The sequence below is a fragment of the Pollachius pollachius genome, assembly GCF_949987615.1.
Source record: "Pollachius pollachius genome assembly, chromosome: 15".
Lineage (NCBI taxonomy): Eukaryota > Metazoa > Chordata > Actinopteri > Gadiformes > Gadidae > Pollachius > Pollachius pollachius.
This window is the reverse complement of record NC_136948.1, coordinates 11426358-11448407: the sequence shown is the minus strand read 5'-3', so window position 1 is coordinate 11448407 and position 22050 is coordinate 11426358. Positions and strand designations below refer to the sequence as shown.

At 46.5% G+C, this 22050-nt stretch overlaps 1 protein-coding gene across 1 annotated transcript; it reads left to right on the top strand.

Moving 5' to 3' along the window:
* Positions 1 to 2483: 2483 nt before the first annotated feature.
* Positions 2484 to 21446, top strand: prkcha (protein kinase C, eta, a). Its single transcript, XM_079752121.1, has 14 exons — positions 2484 to 3058; positions 6425 to 6488; positions 7091 to 7241; positions 7847 to 7881; positions 8463 to 8545; positions 9254 to 9383; positions 9518 to 9651; positions 9950 to 10087; positions 11258 to 11431; positions 12731 to 12885; positions 15002 to 15140; positions 15568 to 15756; positions 18978 to 19124; positions 19579 to 21446. The coding sequence occupies exons 1-14, from the start codon at positions 2702 to 2704 to the stop codon at positions 19726 to 19728; spliced, it is 2046 nt and encodes a 681-aa protein (XP_079608247.1). The 5' UTR covers positions 2484 to 2701; the 3' UTR covers positions 19729 to 21446.
* The last annotated feature ends 604 nt before the right edge of the window (positions 21447 to 22050 follow it).

Below are 22050 nucleotides of genomic sequence, written 5' to 3'. Positions count from 1 at the left end.
CGGTCATCGGTTCTTTAGTCATCAGTCCTCCTCAGTCTGTGTGGAACCACATCATAAATAACAGTTATATTTAGGTGTTATTTTTCAATGCACTCCCAGGTCCATGTATCCAGAGTAGTATACTGAACTAAATGTGCATTAAATTATTTGGTGGAGCAGCGCTGGGCAATAAACACCCCTTGTGAATGAAGAGACATTTAGTAGCAAATTAGCTTTTACAGGTGTGATTTACGGCGGTGCTTCCACCGAGAACCTGTGTGTGTGTGTGTGTGTGTGTGTGTGTGTGTGTGTGTGTTAGTTACACTTTGGGCATGTGTGTGTGTGTGTGTGAAGGAGATGGATGTTTATGTAGGCGTCTGTGTATACGGCTGTGAAAACCCCCTGCATCTCGTCGGGGTTATTGTGTAGGAGAGTGTAACCCCCGTGCTCCGCCATGCGAGGAGAGTTCAAGAGTCCAGGTAATAGTGCGTCCAGCATGGGGTGAAGTTATGCTGCTGCCTCGAGTCTTAATGACGGATGGAGGTTTGTGGTGTTGCAGGGGGTCGTAGATATATACTAGCCCCTCCGGACGCCTTTCACCGGGGTCAAAGTGCTGTGAAAGACGGGGTGGTGGGGTTCCATACCTGGTCCATATTCTCCCCGTTCCCCATCGTCCCGTTTGGCACCAATGCTATGATTCATTAGCTGCAGTTACAGGCCAGACCTGGGCAGGGAGCCAGAGGATTGAGCTGTCCGACGTTACTGCGGCCAACACTGAAACATGGACTGTGACGACAATGTGCGAACGCTACAGGTGGCACTTAAAAACGACTCCGTTATGAATTATGGGAGCGCCACATGGCAGCGACCCCTTTGATTGTGTATATTTCCGTATACGGCATTTTATTTATTTCCTGTCTTGCGTGGTGACCTTTTCCCTCCACGACGATCATAAAACCCCCTCCATAAGTGTTTTTTTTGTGAGCGAGGTATGCAGACTTGTTGACCGGGCCGTGGTTGCAGACTTTTCTCATGCGAGCATAATTCAGGAGTTTGTCATCGGGACCCATGCAGGGAAGGCAGGGGAGAGTTCAAGCGAGCAGGAGTGGGTCAGGGTGTACATGGTGGAGGGTTTGGGGTGGAGGGTGGAGGGGTGTGTATGAGGAAAAACATTTTAAAAAACGAAACAAATCATTCAGGCGCATTAAAATGCCAAGTCATGCTCCAGGAAGAGGAGACGGGGAATGATAGAAACACAGGACTTAAGACTCATCCAAATGTCTTCATCGTAAATTAGAGAAAATGGGAGGAAATGAGAGAACAAAGGGCGCAGCGCTGGAAGAGAGGTCTCCGTCTGCCACCTGCTGGACGGATTTGTCTGTTGCTCCATCCCCACCCCTCTGGCCATTTATGATAATTGCTATATTTAGGCTTTATGCTTATGCCAGGACTCCGCCTACCATCCGATAAGGACGTATGCTATTTTCCGAATATATATATATATAAATATATAAATATGAGAGGCGAATATTCAATTGATCTGAGAGCACATCTTGACCTACATGTGGGTCTATAAATGAGTAAAAAAGTAAGTTTTTACAGCAGTTTAGCAAAATGTCACAGAATAGCGAATGCAGTTAATGTCAATTGGTCCGTTTTTGTTTTTTTTCTGCAAATTCCCCATGCCTTGCTCATGGACCTGTCCTGGAGGCAGCTCAGCTGTCTTTGAAGTCGCTTGTCTACAGCTCCAAACTTGAGCCTAGTTCAGCCTGAACCGCTTCTTCTAGAAGCGGTCCAAGCAGACTCACCGCCTGGCTAAATCCACAGCCATTTTCTGACAACTTTATGATTATGACCTTCTCTCCCTGTAAGGTCACGTCTAAGAGGTTGTTTACAAGACGGTCTTTCATGGAGGATGTGTAGGATGGGGAACACATGCGCGCATTATCTGAACCAGCTGGAGGGGGTTCTGACATTTGGCAGAAGAGGGTCAAGTCTAACACTAATAAAGAGCCAAGACTTTGATCGTGGCATTTACGGACAGAGAAGACCTCTGCTAACACACAAGAGCAGTTCTGCCAGACTTATGACTGACTGACTGACCATTGCTGGGAGTCGGACACATGATGGACATATGATGAAACGTTCCTGTGTGTATGGACACACTAAAACTATCCATTTAACGCCAACATAATGATTCATGAGAATAGAAACACTTATTTTCAACTGTTTCCCAGGGGGGCTGTTTCCCAGCAGCGTTCCTCCTCACCTGGTTTGGGTGCTCCGACCGCGCAGCATTGTGGGAGAGCGTTTCTTTCTTCCTGAACGTATTCTGCCTACAATATGAAATCACGTGACTTGTGAAAACAGGTTGTAGTGCGAATTGAAAGCGATGTTATCGGATACGAGCAGCTATGCGGAACCTGACGGCTTCTCAGCACTTGTGCTTCTCCTTATTTACCGAACGAGCAGGCGTCCTCCCGTAGTTGTACGCATGCGCAGAGCGGCCACAGCGCATGCAGCGGAGCGTTCGGAGTCGGACTGACAGCTTCAGAACCGTGGCAGGTCTTCAGAAGATGGAACCATTAGCAGGACTCCAGAACCACCGCCACCCGATTCTTTTTTGATATGGGGAACACCCAGCCAGTTCACTCTGTATAGGTCGTTTTCATTTGACTTTGCATTTTTGCATTCGATATTCTAACGAACTTTATTCAGCGACATGGAGATGAAGTTCAAGGGCCACCTCAAGCTCAGGATCGGGGAAGCCGTGAACCTCAAACCAACAACCTACTCACTCCGTCACTCTGTTATCTTCAACAAAGCGCCAACCTCACTGGACCCCTACATCGTGATCAAGGTGGATGATTTCAAAGTGGGCCAGACGATAACGAAGCAGAAGACCAACTCGCCGACCTACAACGAGGACTTCAGCGTGGACGTGAGCGACGGGAAGAGCGTGGAGCTGGCTGTGTTCCACGAGACCCCCATCGGGTACGATGACTTCGTAGCGAACTGTTGCATCCGGTTTGAGGAGCTAATTGAGGCGTCCAACTCTCAGGAGAGTCTTGAGAAATGGGTGAGTACCAGACAGGTATACGGTTGACCGTATCCTGGGATCCTACCAGTAGGTCACCAGTCTGTTTACATCCGAGTCTGCTACAGCATCTGTTAAGCGTGATAAGGTCAACCCACAATGTTCTGTACCTGATCCAAAACAACTTGATACAAAGTAGAGGTGATCACAGATTTGTCATATTTGGAATATAAATTCGTATTTTATGCTAGCCAACATATTATTGTTTAATGCAACCGTCCCGCTTATTTTAACCCATTTCCTTCATTATGTTTACGAAATACTGCTGCCTGACCCTCCTGTAAACTTTGCCTTCATCCTACATCTGCTGGATCGACATTCAAATTATTAGATTATGTTGTTCTCCAAGAGGTCTGGGTATCATATAGTTTCCCAGGGATGGGGGAACTTTGTGAACATGTTCGATCAGGTTTAACAGTAAAGGCATCTTATCACCATGTGCTACCTCCTACCTCCAACACGGGCTGAATCCTCCAACACCAGTCTGAATGCAGAGCAACTTCGCTATCCTAAAGCAAACCTTCTGCTTTCTATAAGCAACGATTATCAGTCACATTAAGTACATCCGTCTGTGACCTTCCTGTGCAAACATCGATTAGGTCCATTTCAAGATGATTTAACAAGACATTGTAGCTCTGAAGAGCCAGCAACTATAACAGCCAAATGTGTCTTCTCTCTCAATACATGTCAACATGTCAACCCAAACCAATCTTTAAGAACCTGTTTCATTGCCCTGCTGGACTCTGGCCCTCTGGTTGTAAACACTGCTGGCGCCAGTGCATTGAAATGTAAACCTGTCCCCACCTGAAGACAGAGCAGACCTTTATTGTCTGAACTGCCCAGGTCTCACCATGCATGCGTCAGACCAGGTGAACACGATCGAACCATAACAACAACAACAACAACAACTAGACTTTCCAGAACTCTCAGAACTGACGGGAACTCCCAAAGGCTTGTTTCTTTGCCAGAGTTTAATGGAAAGCTCGACCCAAACCTGCAGAACTTCAAACCCTAGCAGAGGGTTAACATGTGGAGCCTGATCTGGTTTCTATACGGACATGCTACCTGTCACATTAGTTTTGCTGGCTTCCCCACTTCGAAGTCTCTTTTAAGTTGTGGACATGGTTCTGCGCTGAATGGGAGCAGTGAAGGAGGGCTGTCATTTGGTTGGAGTAAGGCAGCAGCAGAGGGGCTGTGGGGCCCCTGTCACATAAGAGAGGCAGAGACACAGGCCTCTACACGCCCACGCCTCCCAGGCTTACAGCGCTCCCACCGTGGACCCAGGCTCAGGGTTCACTGGATCTCTGACTGTCTCTTTCTCTTACCACTCTCTCCACGCTCTCTGGTGTTCTTCGGTTTCAAGTTTCAAGTTTCGGAGGGTTTTATTAGAATGGAAAACTTGCATTAACATGGTGAAAGCACAAAAGTAAAATTAGCTGCAACATAAAAACAAACATAATGTATCCAAAATTATATTATTTTTATAAAATCGTCAATACAGTAAAATGTGTATAATCAGTGAAACAGTTCAGCTGTAATATCTCTCTCTCTCTCTCCCTCACTGTTCTCTCTTTCTGTCTGTGTGTTTCTCATTTGTATTCAGCTTCTGTATCTGTCTTTGACTGCTTCTGTCTCTTTGTTTGCTCTCTCCCTCTTTTCAACTGTCTCACCTCCTCCTTCACCTCTTACTATTAATCACACTCTCAGTCCCCTAGGCTTTCCATGTCCTCAATAAATGAAAAAAAATTGCAACTCCTTTTGAGTGAGAACCCCTTTGACAATCTGGGTCCAGATCACAGAACCGGTCGTGTAGCCGTTGAGTTGAGGTTCTCCTGCGTGGCTTGGCTGGATCCGAGCGAGCATGAGATGCTGCTTCAAGGGGGGGAGGCTGAGCATCTCCGGGCCTTATCACCAAAGAGCTGCAGCAGCCCACAGTAGACATGCTTGTCATAGTATGCAGTGTCACCTCCTGCTCTTCCTCTGTGGCTGGCCTGCTCACAACCTCGTCCGCCGCCCCCTCGTTTTCTCATGTCCCTCGCAGCGAAGCCTCGGTTTCCATTGCGTTAGTTTCCACCCGTACTTGCTGATGCATCAAGTCAACAACGCCGTATTAGGCAAAAGTTTTCTTCTTATCTATAATCATACATATTATTGGTAGTTGGCAGGGAGAGCACCGATCCATTTTAAGATATCTTAACCGTAGGTGTTCGATTGTGCAGCAACTTTTTGAATATTGTTTTTCATATTTTCCACACACTCTGCTATCTTTGTCACCCCCCCCCCCCCCCATTTCCTAAATGGTGTTGAAGAGAAATTAACGCCCCTGTGATGCAGAACAGCAAAGTTCTGCTTTCTAAATATAGAACCATGGTGTCCGTGGTGAGGGTTCATTCTCCGCCTCACTGGAGCTCTGCTTACCTGAACCAATGAGCTGCTGAAGGAACCACGAATAGTTAATACCAATAATTAATCACATTAATAATAATGGTTCCATCATCCGGCTTGTGTCATTCTGGTCTCTGTATGTTTTAATCAGATCTCACTGTATGTTTCTTAATCTGGTCTCTCTGTTTTCATCTGGTCATTCTGGATGTCTCGCTGCTTTAAATCCAAAACCGACAAAAGAATTTGGAGGGATGGATTTTGGAAATGTCAAGAAAACCCAAAACGATTAGACAAGATCATGAATTGTTAAAAATGTATTTGAAGATCAAACCAAGAAAAATGTAATTAAAGAGAAAAATAAATAAATAAATATTATATTAATTATAATAAATATTATATTGTATATTTGGATTAAATATGCGTACAAATACGCCTATATATTCCCAGACACATAAATAAGAAATATCTCCAATTGGTATTGTATTACCATCTTTAACTTTGTATGCAGCGTATTCTGGTAGTTTCTCCTCAGCCGCGGTGTGCTTGCCACCAGGCATGCAGCCCAACCCGCCCGACCTGCGCACCGGCGGGCCGACCACATTTCTGTGTGTGTTATGTCTGTGCAGAAATATGCACCTTTGCGTGGCAAATGCCTCGACATGTACGTAATGCGTATCGGGTCTGTAGCGCACCTTATGACCCGAGATATGCTAGGCGTCTGGGAGTATAAGGAGGGGCTGGCCATCGGAACACAGCAAGCCTCCCGCTCTGTGACTCATCCCTGGATTACACGACCGTCCACCGGTCTGGCTGAGTGATCGATGGATCATGGATGATATGTAACATTCACTGTGTGTGTGTGTGTGTGTGTGTGTGTGTGTGTGTGTGTGTGTGTGTGTGTGTGTGTGTGTGTGTGTGTGTGTGTGTGTGTGTGTGTGTGTGTGTGTGTGTGTGTGTGTCTAGATGGACCTGGAGCCGGAGGGGAAGGTGTTTGTCGTCATATCTCTGATGGGGTCGTTCACTGATGGTAAGATTCCTGCTCTGAACTCAAACCCTCTCTTCTTCGTATACTGTAACTCCCTACCTACTGATCTTCCTGTACAAGTTATATTTTAAGGACGCAACAAAAATAGGTATTTTTTTAAGCATTCTTCACATACACCTACAATGCACCTGTGAAGAAATGTCTGTGTGGATTTGGAAGATGTCATGAAGCTCTTTTTTTTTTTAAGCACTGAGATTCTACATGTGAAAAAAGCAGACTCACTCAATGGCCATTAAGATTAGTCCTGCTCATGGTTATCTGGTCCGTGGGATCTCCGCCCCCCCACCTCTACACTTCTGCTTTTCTGTCTAGCCTCACAGTTCTAGAAAACAGAGTCTTTCTATTTAAAGGAGACAGTTATTTATGAATTTGTATAGTCTTTTTAAAAAATGTGGGTTAATTTGCATAGGCTCCATAACGTAAGTACGCCTAAAACACAGACAAAGGTAGATTTAGTTTTCTAGATCAGAGACTAACACAACTATAAGCCTGTGAGTGTCATTTTGGGTGTCTGGTGATCAGAGACAAACACAATCCTAACCCTCTGGTGTGTGTTTGTGTGTGTTTGTGTGTCTGGTGATCAGATAATGCGTTGAAGGAGAAGACCTTTAAGCAGTTCACCAGGAAGCGGCAGGGCGCGGTCCGCCGGCGCATCCACCAGGTCAACGGACACAAGTTCATGTCCACCTTCCTCCGCCAGCCCACCTTCTGCTTCCACTGCAGGGAGTTCATCTGGTGAGAGCGCCTGGGAGAGCGCCTGTGAGAGTGCCTGTGAGAGCGCCTGTGAGGAGGAGCGCCTGTGAGGAGGAGCGCCTGTGAGAGCGCCTGTGAGGAGGTGCGCCTGTGAGAGAGCCTGTGAGGAGGAGCGCCTGTGAGAGAGCCTGTGAGGAGGAGCGCCTGGGAGAGCGCCTGTGAGGAGGAGCGCCTGTGAGAGCGCCTGTGAGGAGGAGCGCCTGTGAGAGCGCCTGTGAGGAGGTGCGCCTGTGAGAGAGCCTGTGAGGAGGAGCGCCTGTGAGAGAGCCTGTGAGGAGGAGCGCCTGGGAGAGCGCCTGTGAGGAGGAGCGCCTGTGAGAGCGCCTGTGAGGAGGAGCGCCTGTGAGGAGGAGCGCCTGTGAGAGCGCCTGTGAGGAGGTGCGCCTGTGAGAGAGCCTGTGAGGAGGAGCGCCTGTGAGAGAGCCTGTGAGGAGGAGCGCCTGGGAGAGCGCCTGTGAGGAGGAGCGCCTGTGAGAGAGCCTGTGAGAGCGTGTGTGAGAGCGCCTGTGAGAGCGCCTGTGAGCAGTGACCACTGTGGGGTCGTCTGTAAAAGGTTGATTGATTGTGACGCTCTGTTTCCTCTACAGGGGGGTGTTTGGAAAGCAGGGCTACCAGTGCCAAGGTGAGCTGCTCTCCTTCTTCCTTAATCACTTCTGATCAGGGGTTTGTTGAGGTTGTTTTTAGTGATGGCTTGCGTTGCGAAGCGCCTTTTTGTTTTACTTTGGTTTTGTCTATATGAACCTTGCAGCTTTTTAGTGGGGTTTCAGTTGAGCGTGTGGATAGTTTCTCAGTCCCTCATCATGACACGTAAACAAACAAACACCCCCACCGCCAGACAGGAAGCCAGTGTGCAGTACTGCATGTGTAGACGCTTTCCATCAACCTCGCTCTGCAACAGTTTGACACACAGTACAATGCGGCCCACTGCACTCCTTCATGATCCCTTCAATCTAAAGCATCCCTTCACTCACCTTCTCTATCTCTTGCTCTCGCTCTCTCTCTCTTTCTCCCTTGTTGAAAAAATCATTTATGCCTGCTGCCATCAGTCTGGTCAATGCCCACATGTAACCATGATCTGTTACTTGTTACTTGTGTTATTTGTTGTCTTATCCGTTATGTGTTTGCTGTTTCTTTCTACTGCTGGCTGTGCATCAAATTGTCCCCCGGGAATAATAAAGATACCTTGACCCCCCCCTCCCACAGTCTGCTGGTGTGTGGTCCACAAGCGATGTCACCTGCACGTTGTGACCGCTTGTCCGGGGATGAAGAAGACCAAGAAGGAGCAGGTGAGGGAGGAACACACACACACACACACACACACACACACACACACACACACACACACACACACACACACACACACACACACACACACACACACACACACACAGTGGAATGATCCCTGCTACTGTTTAGAACCAAGAAGGACTCAAGGAGACTCGGGCGACTCAGACCCATATTGTCGTTGTTTACCTCCCTTATCTGCGTTTCTGCAAGTGGACAGGCGCCTCAGTAACAGTGGTATCTTATCAAGGAGCCAATAGGCCTGTTTAAGAGCTTATGAGGTTCCCAAGGACTAGGAGAGAGAGAGAGCAAACTGTGGTAGAGATCACCAACCTGATCTAATAAGTCTGTTCTGCAGGTCGCTAGAGATGTAAACGGTTCAGCTGTCCCGTTTCCTGTTTTTGAGTAAGGTCAACCAACCGCAACAGAAAGCAACTTTGTTGACTGCTTCAGCATCTACTGTTTACTATTTTTCTGCTGTCCACTGAGACAATTGAATCAATGAGTGTCATGTCATTTTAGTTCCATGACATTATAGATTTTCCTGGGCAGACCTATGCTTTAAGGAAGTCAGTAATCACACAAAGAGTTTGTAGGGTTTCGGTTGTGATGTGTTCACATGAAGTGAATCTACTTCTGGCTCTGCGCTGTACATGGCTTTAGGACTCATGGATACTAACCCGTGCCCACTTGTTCTTGTAATTTTCCAGTCAACGAAACAGGGCTTCAGTATCAACGTCCCCCACAAGTTCAGCAGCCACAGCTTCAAGGCCCCCACCTTCTGCGACCACTGTGGCTCCATGCTGTGGGGGATCGTCAAACAGGGCCTGCACTGCAAGAGTAAGACCATGTCTGTCTGTCTGTCTTTTCACCCTCTCATTCCCATCATCCATGTTATTTTAACGTTGATGTCCCTGTCTTTCTCTTGCTGTATCTCTTTCTCTCTCTCTCTCTCTCTCTCCCCCCCCCTCCAGTATGTAAGATGAACGTCCACATCCGCTGTAAGGGCAACGTGGCTCCTAGCTGTGGGGTCAACAGTGCAGAGCTGGCCAATAAGCTGGCAGAGATGGGTCTGAAACCGGCTGGTATCCCTCCACCCAAACCTTTGGTTCGTACTCTAACAGGCTTATGTACATTCCTTTAAACTTTTTGCAGCCTTGCTTTCAGACTTGCAGACATGTCCACTTCTCCCATAGTGTATTGCAGTTTACTTGGCCTTTCCCGCCAATCCTAAACTCTCCACTAAGGTCACTCCCACTTACCTTTGTTACCTGCATATTGCCCTACCCACAATGCAATCGTTTCCCTATAAGAATCTTGTTTACCCATTGTCCCACTGAATGTATCCTTGGTAACTCTGCTGCCAGTGCTTTCCCATGATCATGCTCTAATATTAAATCATGCAGGTCCGGGGGGAGGAGCCGAACCCTCCCCTGGACCCCCCGCCCGTCAGGAACGACCAGGAGCCCCGGCAGAACGCCAGGAGGCTGGGCCTCTCGGACTTCACCTTCCTGCAGGTCCTAGGGAAGGGCAGCTTCGGCAAGGTGGGCTGGTGTAGCGGTGGTCTGGGGATGGTGTAGAGGTGGTTTATGGTTCACCCATAATTTATAAAACCACCTTGACTAGCAGCACATTATGCATAGTGTGTGTGTGTGTATTGTGGCAACCCGCCTTCTTGAGTGAACCGCCTCCTCCCCAAACAGGACACGACTTAGCTGGGCAAAAGCCAAAAAGGCACGTTTATTCCGAAATCAAACATAAAATCTCTTACTGAAAGAAAACAAAAGAACGAAAAACCTGTGTAGGATCGACGGCCCTATCCCTCGTGGGTGGAATCCCGTCACCCACGAGGACTGGTCTCTCCATGCACAAGCCACATGGCTGGGAGAGCCCTGAATGAGTGGAGGAGCAGGCTATTTAAACCCTGCCTCTCCACCTGTTCCTCAGGTGCTCTGCATTTAGTTAATTGGCCCCGACTCCAATTCCCTGAATAGCGCCATCTGGGGGTAGACTGCTTCCAGGGGCACTGGGCCGGTTCCGGGTTGCCACTATATATATATATATATATATATATATATTGGTTTTTTTTTTTGTATATACTACACGTGAACACTCCAAAAATAAACAAGATAGCACCTTTTGCCGGGATTTATTTGTTTTTATTAGGAAACAAACAGGACATTTTGCGATGAAAACCGAGTTTGAGAACTCAATCATGGGATATTGGCCAATATCCCGAGATATTATATGTATAGTATGTATATACTTTTTTTTATATATTGTATCTACTTGACTTTTGGAGGAGGGATGGAGAGCAGACTGTGATCAAAAGTCACAAGGTTCAGAACAGCAGCAAAATACAAGAATTTTAATGTGCATAACTGTTATTTATCTGGCAGTTTTATAATATAAAACAACATATTTTTTCTATAATTTTCATAGCAAACGGGAGCTTTGCACTTTAAAGCTTAAAAGCAACGGAGGGTTGTTTGATCAGTCCCCAGCTGAGAGGTGGGGGGCGTGGCCCAATGTTCCTCAACCCTTGACCCCTGACCCCTACCTGTTCCATTATGACTCCATTTCACCTTCAAAGCCCCTGCTAGTGACCTAGCCCCCCCTCCCCCCGCTAGTCACTGCGTGAGTGACAGGAGTAGATCTGACCCCCCCCCCCCCAGTGACCGTGTGAGTGACAGGAGGTTTCCCCCCACCCCCAGGTGATGCTGGCCCGGCTGAACGGGGGTGAGCGGGTATTCGCGGTCAAGGTGCTGAAGAAGGACATCATCCTGCAGGATGACGATGTGGAGTGCACCATGACGGAGAAGAGGGTGCTGTCCCTCGCCCGCTGTCACCCCTACCTCACCCAGCTGTACTGCTGCTTCCAGACCCTGGTCAGCACACACGCACGCACACACGCCTACAGAAACACACACAGACACACGCACAAATACAGACACACAGCAGACACCTGCAGGCATACAGACGCGCACGCACACACGTGCATACAGACACACGCACAAATAGACACACACGCACGCAATCACGCACACACCAATATAGGCATAAACACACACACGCGCGCAATCAAACATACACACATGCACGCAATGACGCATACAGACACATACACACATGCACGCAATCACGCATACAGACACATACATGCAATCTCGCTATCACGCATACATGCTGACACGTGCACACGTAATCACCCACAAATGCACAACCACACATGCATACACACAAACACGTATCCTTTATTTTCTCACGCAATACACTACATGCCCTGCAGATGGCAGCGTCACTGCAGTTTAGTGGAGAACTTTGAGTTGTGGGGAAAGAATGTGAGCATGTGACAGTTTGGGGTGTGATACCGGCCCTCAGCTCCTCTCTTCCCCGAGACTAACCAGGCCTGCTGCTCAGCTGCTCCGCCATTTGAACCTTGGCGCACTTAGATAAATAAACAACACACAATGGATTCAACTGATTGATCTCACCAACCCATCCCACACACAGCCGAACTGATGTGACCACACATAAACACTCACTGTAACACACATACTAACAAATACTGACACACACATACTGACATACACTGCTTATCTTGCCCTACAAGAAAAACATCTTCTGTAGCGTTCATCTATGACATTTCAATTATACTTGTAGCTACTTGTTTGTGGAGACATTTGACAACTTCTTTTTGCTTTTTTGCTTCCAATGTGAGGCCTGAATCTGCCCTGGAAATACATTTTCATCGTGATTTGGTTAAATAATCTCACAAACACACACACACACACACACACACACACACACACACACACACACACACACACACACACACACACACACACACACACACACACACACACGTATCGTGTGTCCATCGTCCTTAATGAGGAGTGCCCATGATGGATTGGTTTCATCAGGAAAGATTCCCCTTGCCGATTCTCCTCATTCTTGGGGTTCTACATGAAAGCCACTAATGACATATAGGAGGAGCCTCCGCATAGATCAGCGACACATCGTCCTCCATGTCCATCATTCACCACGTCTCAGGATATCCTTGGACATGGTCTGTGTGACCACCTAATAAGATTGTGTGTGTGTGTGTGTGTGTGTGTGTGCGTGCGTGCGTGTGTGTGTGTGTGTGTGTGTGTGTGTGCTTGTGTGTCCTCTCCTCCGACCTCCAGGACCGCCTCTTCTTTGTGATGGAATTTGTGAACGGAGGGGACCTCATGTTCCACATCCAGAAGTCCAGGAAGTTTGAGGAGGTGCGAGCTCGCTTCTACGCTGCAGAGATCACCTCCGCCCTCATGTTCCTGCACAGCAAGGGCATCCTCTACAGGTCTGAGGACCCCCACACACAGAACCCTCATAACCCTTACTAACATCCTCTACAGGTCTGAGGACCCCCACACACAGAACCCTCATAACCCTTACTAACATCCTCTACAGGTCTGTGAACCCCTTCACACAGAACCTTCATAACCCTTACTAACATCCGTGCAGTGGTAAGCATCATAGCATAGCATTAGCATATTTATTCAATAATGTATTAATGAATACCTTAGTTTACAAACACCATGAGAAAACAAGAAAATCGTTAGTAAATGATTACTAGGCCATTAGTTATCCGTTCATTACCATGGCTACAGTGCAGGCCAGAGGCCAAGCTGCCCTACGGTCTCACTGCATGGTCCATTTTTAGTTCTGTTGCCTCCCCTAGCAGAGCAGCATTGGGTCGCAGCCCTTCAAGTGCATAAAGATAAGAGGGCATCATGTGAGGTGACTGCTGCATTTTATAATTAGATGGGTATGCCACGTCAACCCACGTCACGCAGCATCGTTGCTACGTGCTGCACGCGAAGAACTCGAATGCTAGCACTGAAATAGCTCTGTTCCTAACGAAAAGCTCAGAGTTCGAAGTAGCTTGATTAGACTCTAGAACTACTTTATAGAACTATATTATAGAAAAACATCAACAAAGTATTGTCTGTAGCCTACAGAGACAAAGCGTGTGCCTTATGTACAGCGTCCGTCCCAAAATATCTGTTTTCACTTGATTTCCTGACCAATACGTCCTGACCATAAATCCCGCCCCCATGAATGACCACGAGCGTCACATCTATGGTTCCTGCCTTCCTTCCTGTGACTGTGCAGCCTACTCATCGCTGCCAGGGTAGGGGAGCATTGGGCTCTGAACATAGAACCATCTGTTCTCTCACTCTTCATAGACTGTGAAAGGAAGCAGCAGTAGGTACACTGCCTGTTTTGGGCATTCCGGCTCTTCAACTTGACTAAGCTCACTAGGTTCCCCAGGTTGTTGATCCCAGTTCTAGTCTTTGACAGTGCTCAGTCTCTAGACTTAAATGTTAACCGCTTGAGATTTCTCTTTTGGCCGTGGTACAAAGAGCTCATGCCATGCTCTTCTGATTCACTGGTTTCGCAATCGGCTTACAGTACAACAAGAGAACGCCTGTTTAATCCAGCCTGGTCATATTTGTCTGATTAATCGTCACTCCTCAGCTTCCCTTTTCTTCTTTACTGAAAGTCTACGAGTTATACCAAAATTTAGGAAGTGTGCCAAACACATGTGACAGACAGACAGACAGAAGTACGCAGGATCTAACAGAGGGGTGAGGCTGCTATATGACTAAAACAAAAAATACTGTTGTGTCTGTGAACCCCACAGAATATTGGATGGCTTTGCTCACATCTGGAATTACGTACTTTAATAAAGATTCTTATATGAGTTTTGCAGAGGCGTCCTGCCAGCAATTCTATCGGCATCTAGAGATATTATCACATTTTTTACGCAATACCCACGCTATGTTTAAAAAGAGAAGACTTGATGTGGTTCAGGTATGAATCTATTCCTAAATTAAGAGAAATGCGTACTAAGATATAATTGAACATAACTGAACATAACTGAATTAACAAGGGAATTGTACACTTTCAACTCCTACTGACATTGGAACCCCCCCTCTTCCCAGGTCCGAATGTGTCAGAAGCAACCTGGCTGCCAGTCATTGTTGTCTGTTGTCCACACCCAACTCTTGAGTGTGTTGGTTCATGCAGCGCTTGCTCTCATCGCGCTGCCAAGCCTGGCAACAGGTCTAGCCGGTCCAAATCTGCACAGGGTTCATAGTCTGCATGTCACCTACTTAGTGTCTGGTTCCCTATTCATGGCATGTCCCCTGGGCCGGTTCCCTGTCCCAGTGCATGTGGTCCATGACAAAGGTTACGTTTAATGTACTAAAAAAAAAACAGCATTGACCTTTCTAAAAAACCTTTTCAAAAGCCTTGCGGTCCGACTGATGAATTGGAGTAACTCACTGGTCTGTAGCCAAAGGTGAAAGTACCTTCTCGTGTTTGATTGATGGCGATTTTCATCGTGCATGGTGGTTTGTCCATCTGTTAGTAACAAAATCTCAAAACGTGTCTCTCCTCCCCCTGTCCAGGGATCTGAAGCTGGATAATGTTCTTCTCGATAAAGACGGACACTGCAAGCTGGCAGACTTTGGCATGTGTAAGGAGGGCGTCTTTGGAGACGGAGCCACAGGCACCTTCTGCGGGACTCCAGATTACATTGCCCCAGAGGTCAGTAAGAGAGCACTTGGAAAAATGTCATTTATTCTGTATATTTCATTATTTACCGAGCATGCGAAGAATGCAAAAGGTTCAGCCTTTTACAAAAATCATTTCCTGCCTTCTTCCCCCGACCATCTCTCCAACAACGCTTATAACACTTTGTAAGGTCACATTTAGTTTGGAATAGTCAACAGCTAATTAAATTTATCTTTATCCTTAGTTGATGCCCAAAACACTATCTGTCTCTCTCTGGCACCTGTTGAGGTTTGTTTGCTTTTATTTATGCTCACCCAGGTGTGTGTCCGGTTAGTTAAGAATCACACACACATGCCCACACAGAGTCCACAGCTTTGTGGAAGCCATCCTTGTGTATTAATGAGTAAAGCCTCTGGCTGCCTTTCCTGATGCTGATGAATGATGTCATCCTCTGCACCAGATCCTGCAAGAGATGCTGTATGGGCCGTCCGTTGATTGGTGGGCCCTCGGGGTTCTGCTGTATGAGATGTTGTCGGGACACGCCCCCTTCGAGGCGGAGAACGAAGACGACCTGTTTGAGGCCATCCTGAACGAGGAGATCGTCTACGCGTCCTGGCTCAGCAAGGAGGCCGTCAACATCCTGAAGGCTGTGAGTTCACAGTGAGACATGACGTGCAGCCCTTATGAGAGGAGGTCTGGAACAGGCAGATGAAGGCCTCATGAGAGGAGGTCTGGAACAGGCAGATGAAGGCTTCATGAGAGGAGGTCTGGAACAGGCAGATGAAGGCCTGATGAGAGGAGGTCTGGAACAGGCAGATGAAGGCCTCATGAGAGGAGGTCTGGAACAGGCAGATGAAGGCCTCATGAGAGGAGGTCTGGAACATGCAGATGAAGGCCTCATGAGAGGAGGTCTGGAACAGGCAGATGAAGGCCTCATGAGAGGAGGTCTGGAACAGAACAGGCAGATGAAGGCCTTATGAGAGGGAGTCTGTTACAGGTAGATGAAGCCCTTATAAGAGACAGTCATGAACAGGCAGATTATGGAAACTCGGCTGTACAGCTGATCTCTTTGCATCTTATGATTGCAGGAAAAGTCTTTTGTTTTCGTGTGCTGGTGGCATAGGAAATGGATTTCCCTGCCATGGATGTATTGGGAACAAAGTCAGGGGACAAACCAAAGGGTTCAGTTATCCTTTGTTTAAATGAATACGCTGGAGGAACTAGGTGGCCTCCCTGTGATGATCGACTGGTCCATGCTTGTCTCTTACTAGGACAACACAGAGAATAGCTTTGCTCTTTAGAATGTATGACAGCCTGGCGGGAGCTCCCCTTACCAGCTGTTTGGCCGGACCTTACAGAACTATAAACCAGACCCATAACTGCTATAAATACAGTGGCGCTCCTCTCTAGTTGTTGATATTCCAGCCTGAGTGAGGAGGTGTCGGTCCTAAACCCAAATCCTGCAGTGATCTTCTCTGTAGCATATGTGCGTCCCTTAAAAGACCCGTCACACCTCAGTCTGTCGGCCGCTGGCGCCTCCTGAGTGGATTTGAACATTGCTGGACTATTTTTACTGGAAGCTCATCCAAAGCCTTCAGGGCTCTTCAAGGCAGCTCTTTGGAGCGTGTTAGGCACACACTAAATGGTTGCTGCGTAACGCTTTGGCGTTGGTAATGTTCCTGTGCACCCATTGGCATTAATCAGAGCAACCCCCGATTATAACGAGGAAGGCAAGAATTCTTCTGGTCAAATGTATTGGCTTCTTCGGGATCAATATGAGGAAAGTGTTTAAGAATGATTCATTAAACAATGCAACAGAACATTTATTGATTTTCATTTCATGTATCAAGTGACGATTCAAAAATTATTTGATAGAAGTTTATATCTGAAGAAAAAACAATGACTATATTATGATGAGTAATCAGTGTGGTTACTTTCCATGTGGCTGTCTCTGGAATCTGAGGATGTCTCTCTGATGGGATGTCTTCCTGACGTCTCTTTGATGGGACGTCTCTCTGATGAGATGTCTCCCTCTCTGATGAGATGTCTCCCTGATTGGATGTCTCTCTGATGGTTGATAACATGGGGAAGATGGCAGCAGCAGAATAGCTCTAATACGGGTTCTGTGAAAGATCGAGTCTAAGTGAAAACCAGATGGCATTAAAAACGTTTACCGCCTCAAACCGCCTGGGCGTTTTATCTGAGGTATTTGGCTCTCATTCATTATTTCTCAGTTTGCTGAGACATCCACCGAGAGCATCGAGGGCATGCAGGGCAGGGCTGAGCGAGTGCACAATGTTTGGGGGTTGATACGGAAGGGAAATCAATCTCTGTGGACAAGGGGCTGAATCCGCTTCAATCTCTCGCTCTCTCACTGTCTCTCTCTCTGGGATAAGGTTGCTGGCTTGTTCTGGTGGCAGGTTAATGTCGGTGTTCGCCCCCAGGTGGGTGCAGACCTCTGAGACTGACCCCAGACACCTTCATTTATTTCTCTGATTGTTCCCTCAGAGGCTGAGTCCAAACACTCTTATAATTGAGCTTTTTTTCTGTTTCTCTCCCTCCGGTCCTCATTCCACCAGCTAGGACCTGAGCTAATTTACACAGGCAGGTTTGGTAAAATGCTGCTGCTGTATCCGAGCAAAGAGTCTGTCTATATGTATACAGTGGTCTCAATCGATGAATTAACACCGGGAATAATGGGTTATTATTAATAATGCATTATTCATCATAAAGCATAACCGTATTGTATATAAACACAATAATAGAGTACTAAAGTGAAAACGTCAAGTTGTCCTGGCAACCGAATTTTCAGTTCTAAGCAACTGAACAAGAGATGGCGTTTTCCATTGCTTCAATTTGTTGTTTCTTTCAAAATTAAAATAACTAAATTTCAAGAGGTGAAAATCACTACCAATCGAAACATGTCGAGGCGTTCATGTGTTCCCCCTGGGGTATTAAAAGGAAAAGTTTGCGCTAGCATGAAAGATAAAGTTTATGATGTAATGGTAAATTTGCCCAATCTCAATATTACTTACATCATTGGTAAAGCAAACTCGCAAGTCAATTCGCAAAAAAAACGTTCCTTTTCTATAAAACATTCCTGTGGCATAGGATTTCCTCTTGTTAATTTGGTTTGTGTAGAACCAAAAATTGGTTGCTATGGAAACGTGACGACACACTTTAGTACTCTATAACAATAATATAATGAAACCCGTTAGACAGGAGATTAAGCCTAAGACGAGCAACTGCAGTTTTCATATTTCGGGTCATGAAATATTGAGCTCCTCAAAGGCTGGTCAAAAAGTGCTGAATCTATGGAAAAGTTTAAAGCGTTTAATTATGTCATGTGATTTACTGAGTAGAGGCATACGGGTTCACTGGCCGCACTCAGTCCTTCCTGGACTCACTTTGGTCGCCCTCCAGAAAATGTGGCGGATTGTGCCAACCCTCCACTGGGCTGTGTTTGTATTGGTGTGTAGTGAGAGAGAGAGAGAGAGAGAAGGACAGAGGGACAGAGGGACTGACTGTAATGCATGCTGGCTGAGCCACAGGCTTGGATTGCTGCAGAGCGTGACTTGGACCCAATAAGCCTTGTTGCCTGGAAATGGTTAGGAGCATCCAATGCCTGATGATATTCTTCACTTATTTAAGTAGGTTTCTATGTTAACTGCCCAGTTGGGTTTTAGTTTTAAACCTTTTCTCCACCCGTGGTTACATAATGGACATGAAGCACCTGTTTGTCATGAATGGCTGACGTGAAGTCGGTTCATCCATCAGGTGCACGTCGGCTGAAGAGTCACAGTGATGCGTCAGCCTCATTAGTTCACTGTCTGTGATAAATGTCTGATATCTCGCTGTCGTCTTCCTCAGCTGCTGACCAAGGCGGCGGCCCGCCGGCTGGGCTGCATGGGCTCGGAGGGCGGGGAGAGAGCGGTGGTCCGCCACGCCTTCTTCGCCAGCATCGACTGGGAGAAGCTGGAGCGCCGAGAGCTGGAGCCCCCCTTCAAACCCAAGATCGTCAGTGAAACTAAATTATATTTGCATTTACATTTAGGGCATTTCGCAGACGCTTTTATTCAAAGCGACTTACAATAAGTACATTTGTCCAAAGAAATATAAACAATATAACGCTGTCGGTACATTAAGGATGTTCATAGAACCAAGTGCCAAGCACTAACAATTGTTAGGTTAACCCATTCCCCGTACACAACAAAAGATACACGATGCTAAGTATTGTTTTTAAGTGCCAGGATATACAACATTCAATAAGTACGTAAGAGGGGTGTGTGTGTGTGTGTGTGGGGGGGGGGGGGTAAGAGGGGAGGCTATGCAGAGTCTAGGTGAAGATATTAAATATAGTGTTACAGCTTCCACAGGTTGCGGTCTTAACTTGATGATGTTTCCCAACCTGATTCACCCTTGATAGTAATGGTTTTCATCTGACTCAATACTATTCATTCTGTATCCCCAGAAAACGACGGAAGATGTGAACAACTTTGACCCTGACTTCACGCAAGAGGAGCCCACGCTGACCCCCATCGACGACCCGCTCATCCCCTCCAACCACCTCAACGAGTTCCACGACTTTTCCTTCACCTCCTCGGAAATACTGCAGAAATAGGATTTTCTGAAGGACCCATGGGACCACCCGCTCTGCTGGGATCCAGGTTCTCTGCTGGGATCCAGGGTCTCTGCTGGGATCCAGGGTCTCTGCTGGGATCCAGGGTCTCTGCTGGGATCCAGGGTCTCTGCTGGGATCCAGGGTCTCTGCTGGGATCCAGGGTCTCTGCTGGGATCCAGGTTCTCTGCTGGGATCCAGGTTCTCTGCTGGGATCCAGGTTCTCTGCTGGGATCCAGGTTCTCTGCCAGGTCCACGTACTGAGGACAGTACGTGGACCTGGTGTTCCACGTGGGCAGACCTCCAGAGTCTAAGAACTAATCAATAAGTGCATACGACCCCCAATGTGGACTGAACAAGGGAAAGGCTTCCTCAACAAAAACTATGCTCGCTGTTATCTCTGTGTCTGGAACACTTCAGATGTATTATTTACCATTTCCTTTATACATCCTCTATTCAACTTAATCTTTGAATTGACATGGTGAATGCCTTTATTTTGTGCGCTTGTATTGAATGTCGAATGGCCTTGTGGATCCCATCGTTGGTGCCCGCTGAAAGAGAATCTGTAATATCGGTGCCAGATGTCATGTCAGCCCTCAGGCAAACAGATGTATTCAAACTGTGCGGCCAAACTTGCAGTTTCTTGTGAATTTTAGCCATCGGTGAATGTATTTGCTTCCAGTTAAATCCCAGGACATTTTTGTGGGAACTGGTTTATTTTTTGCCAATTGAGAAGCCTGTTGAAGTTCAGGAGGCACAGACTCCTTAGCATATGAAATAGTGTCACATTTGTTCCGTATGTAAATACACAAATAGTCTCTCTCTCTCTCTCTCTCTCTCTCTCTCTCTCTCTCTCTCTCTCTCTCTCTCTCTCAGCAATATCATTTAAAACAGACTGATGAATCCTTATCCTAATTGCCAGTTGGCAGCTATCTCTGTGACCACAACCGTTTTTACGGGAACAGACCATGATGCAACAGTTGTGAAATAACAGAAACTTTGTTGCTGTGATCCTGCTATCAATATCATCTGTTTGTCTACCAATTTCGCTCAGCAGTTGTTTCTTCTACACCTCACCATTTAATATTTGACGTAAAATGACACCACAGCTATCGTCTGGTGGAGCTATTAAAGGCTGTTTGAGTCTCAAACCAAGAGGAGGAAACAGGATACCGCCCTGCGTCACGGCGACCACTTGATACGGCAACAGGAAGTTGTCACAGGAAGGGGGATCTTGCAGTTTTGCAAGACAGTAATTTTCGATAGTGTGTTATCTTCTGCCATAGGTTAAGAGGCATTCAGGAGGAGGGAATCGCCCTGGACAGCGTGAACAATGAACAATGGCCTCTGTTGACCCGGCCCAGATGCCCACGCCCAGTTAGGGAAGACTTCAGTCCTATTGCCTGGCAGTTCCTTATCCTGGTGGATATCTTTCACTTTAGTAGATTACATATTAAATCCAGGAAGCAAAAGACCAACCCTTCATACAGAGAAAGATAACAGTTCAAGTTGTCTCTGTCTCTGTCCACTGTTGGGGTCAATATAGGAATGAGTGAACAGGCCTACGATTCCTTCAATTAACGGTATTTGGTTGTACCAGGCATTAAATGCAGTTTTTCATTGCTGGACATCCACACTAACCGCTTTGTCAACCCCCAAATTAAATAAATAAATAATAATTAATAATAATTAATAAATAAACATTTGATCAGACAAGAGTCTTTTAAGCAGTTGCTTGTGTTCTTATTGTAATATGATGAAAGTTGAAGTGTTAAACCAAAAATAAGTCCTTGACTTACCAAAAATATGTATGTAACAAGATCTAAGGGTCTAATTCAATTAAATTCAATTTTATTTGCATAGCCCTTAATCACCATTATAGTCTCAAAGGGCTTAACAGGACAAATATGTATGACCCCCCCCCCCCCCCTCTTGAAATTAGCAAGGAAGAAATCTTCCGTCTAAATCCCAGTCAGGCAACTCTGGTGGTGTGACTGGGGGACGGAGTCACTTCATCACTTCAGCATCCATCATGTGTCTGTTGAAGGGTCACACTGACGTGTAGAGCCAAGAGCTTCCTGGATTCAGACGTTACCATGCACTGATAATGATCATTTAACAATTAACTAGTTTCAACGCACTTTTTAAGTAACGTTGGCTGACTATCTTTTCACTCAATTGTTACTTTTGAAACATAATTATATGACAATTTACTAAAGTCTCAAAATGGGAAACAAATATGGCAACTTAAAGGTTTGCATTGCTTCTTCTCTGACCTTGTGTTGTGGATTACATATTATCCCATTAGGACAGATTACGCACTCT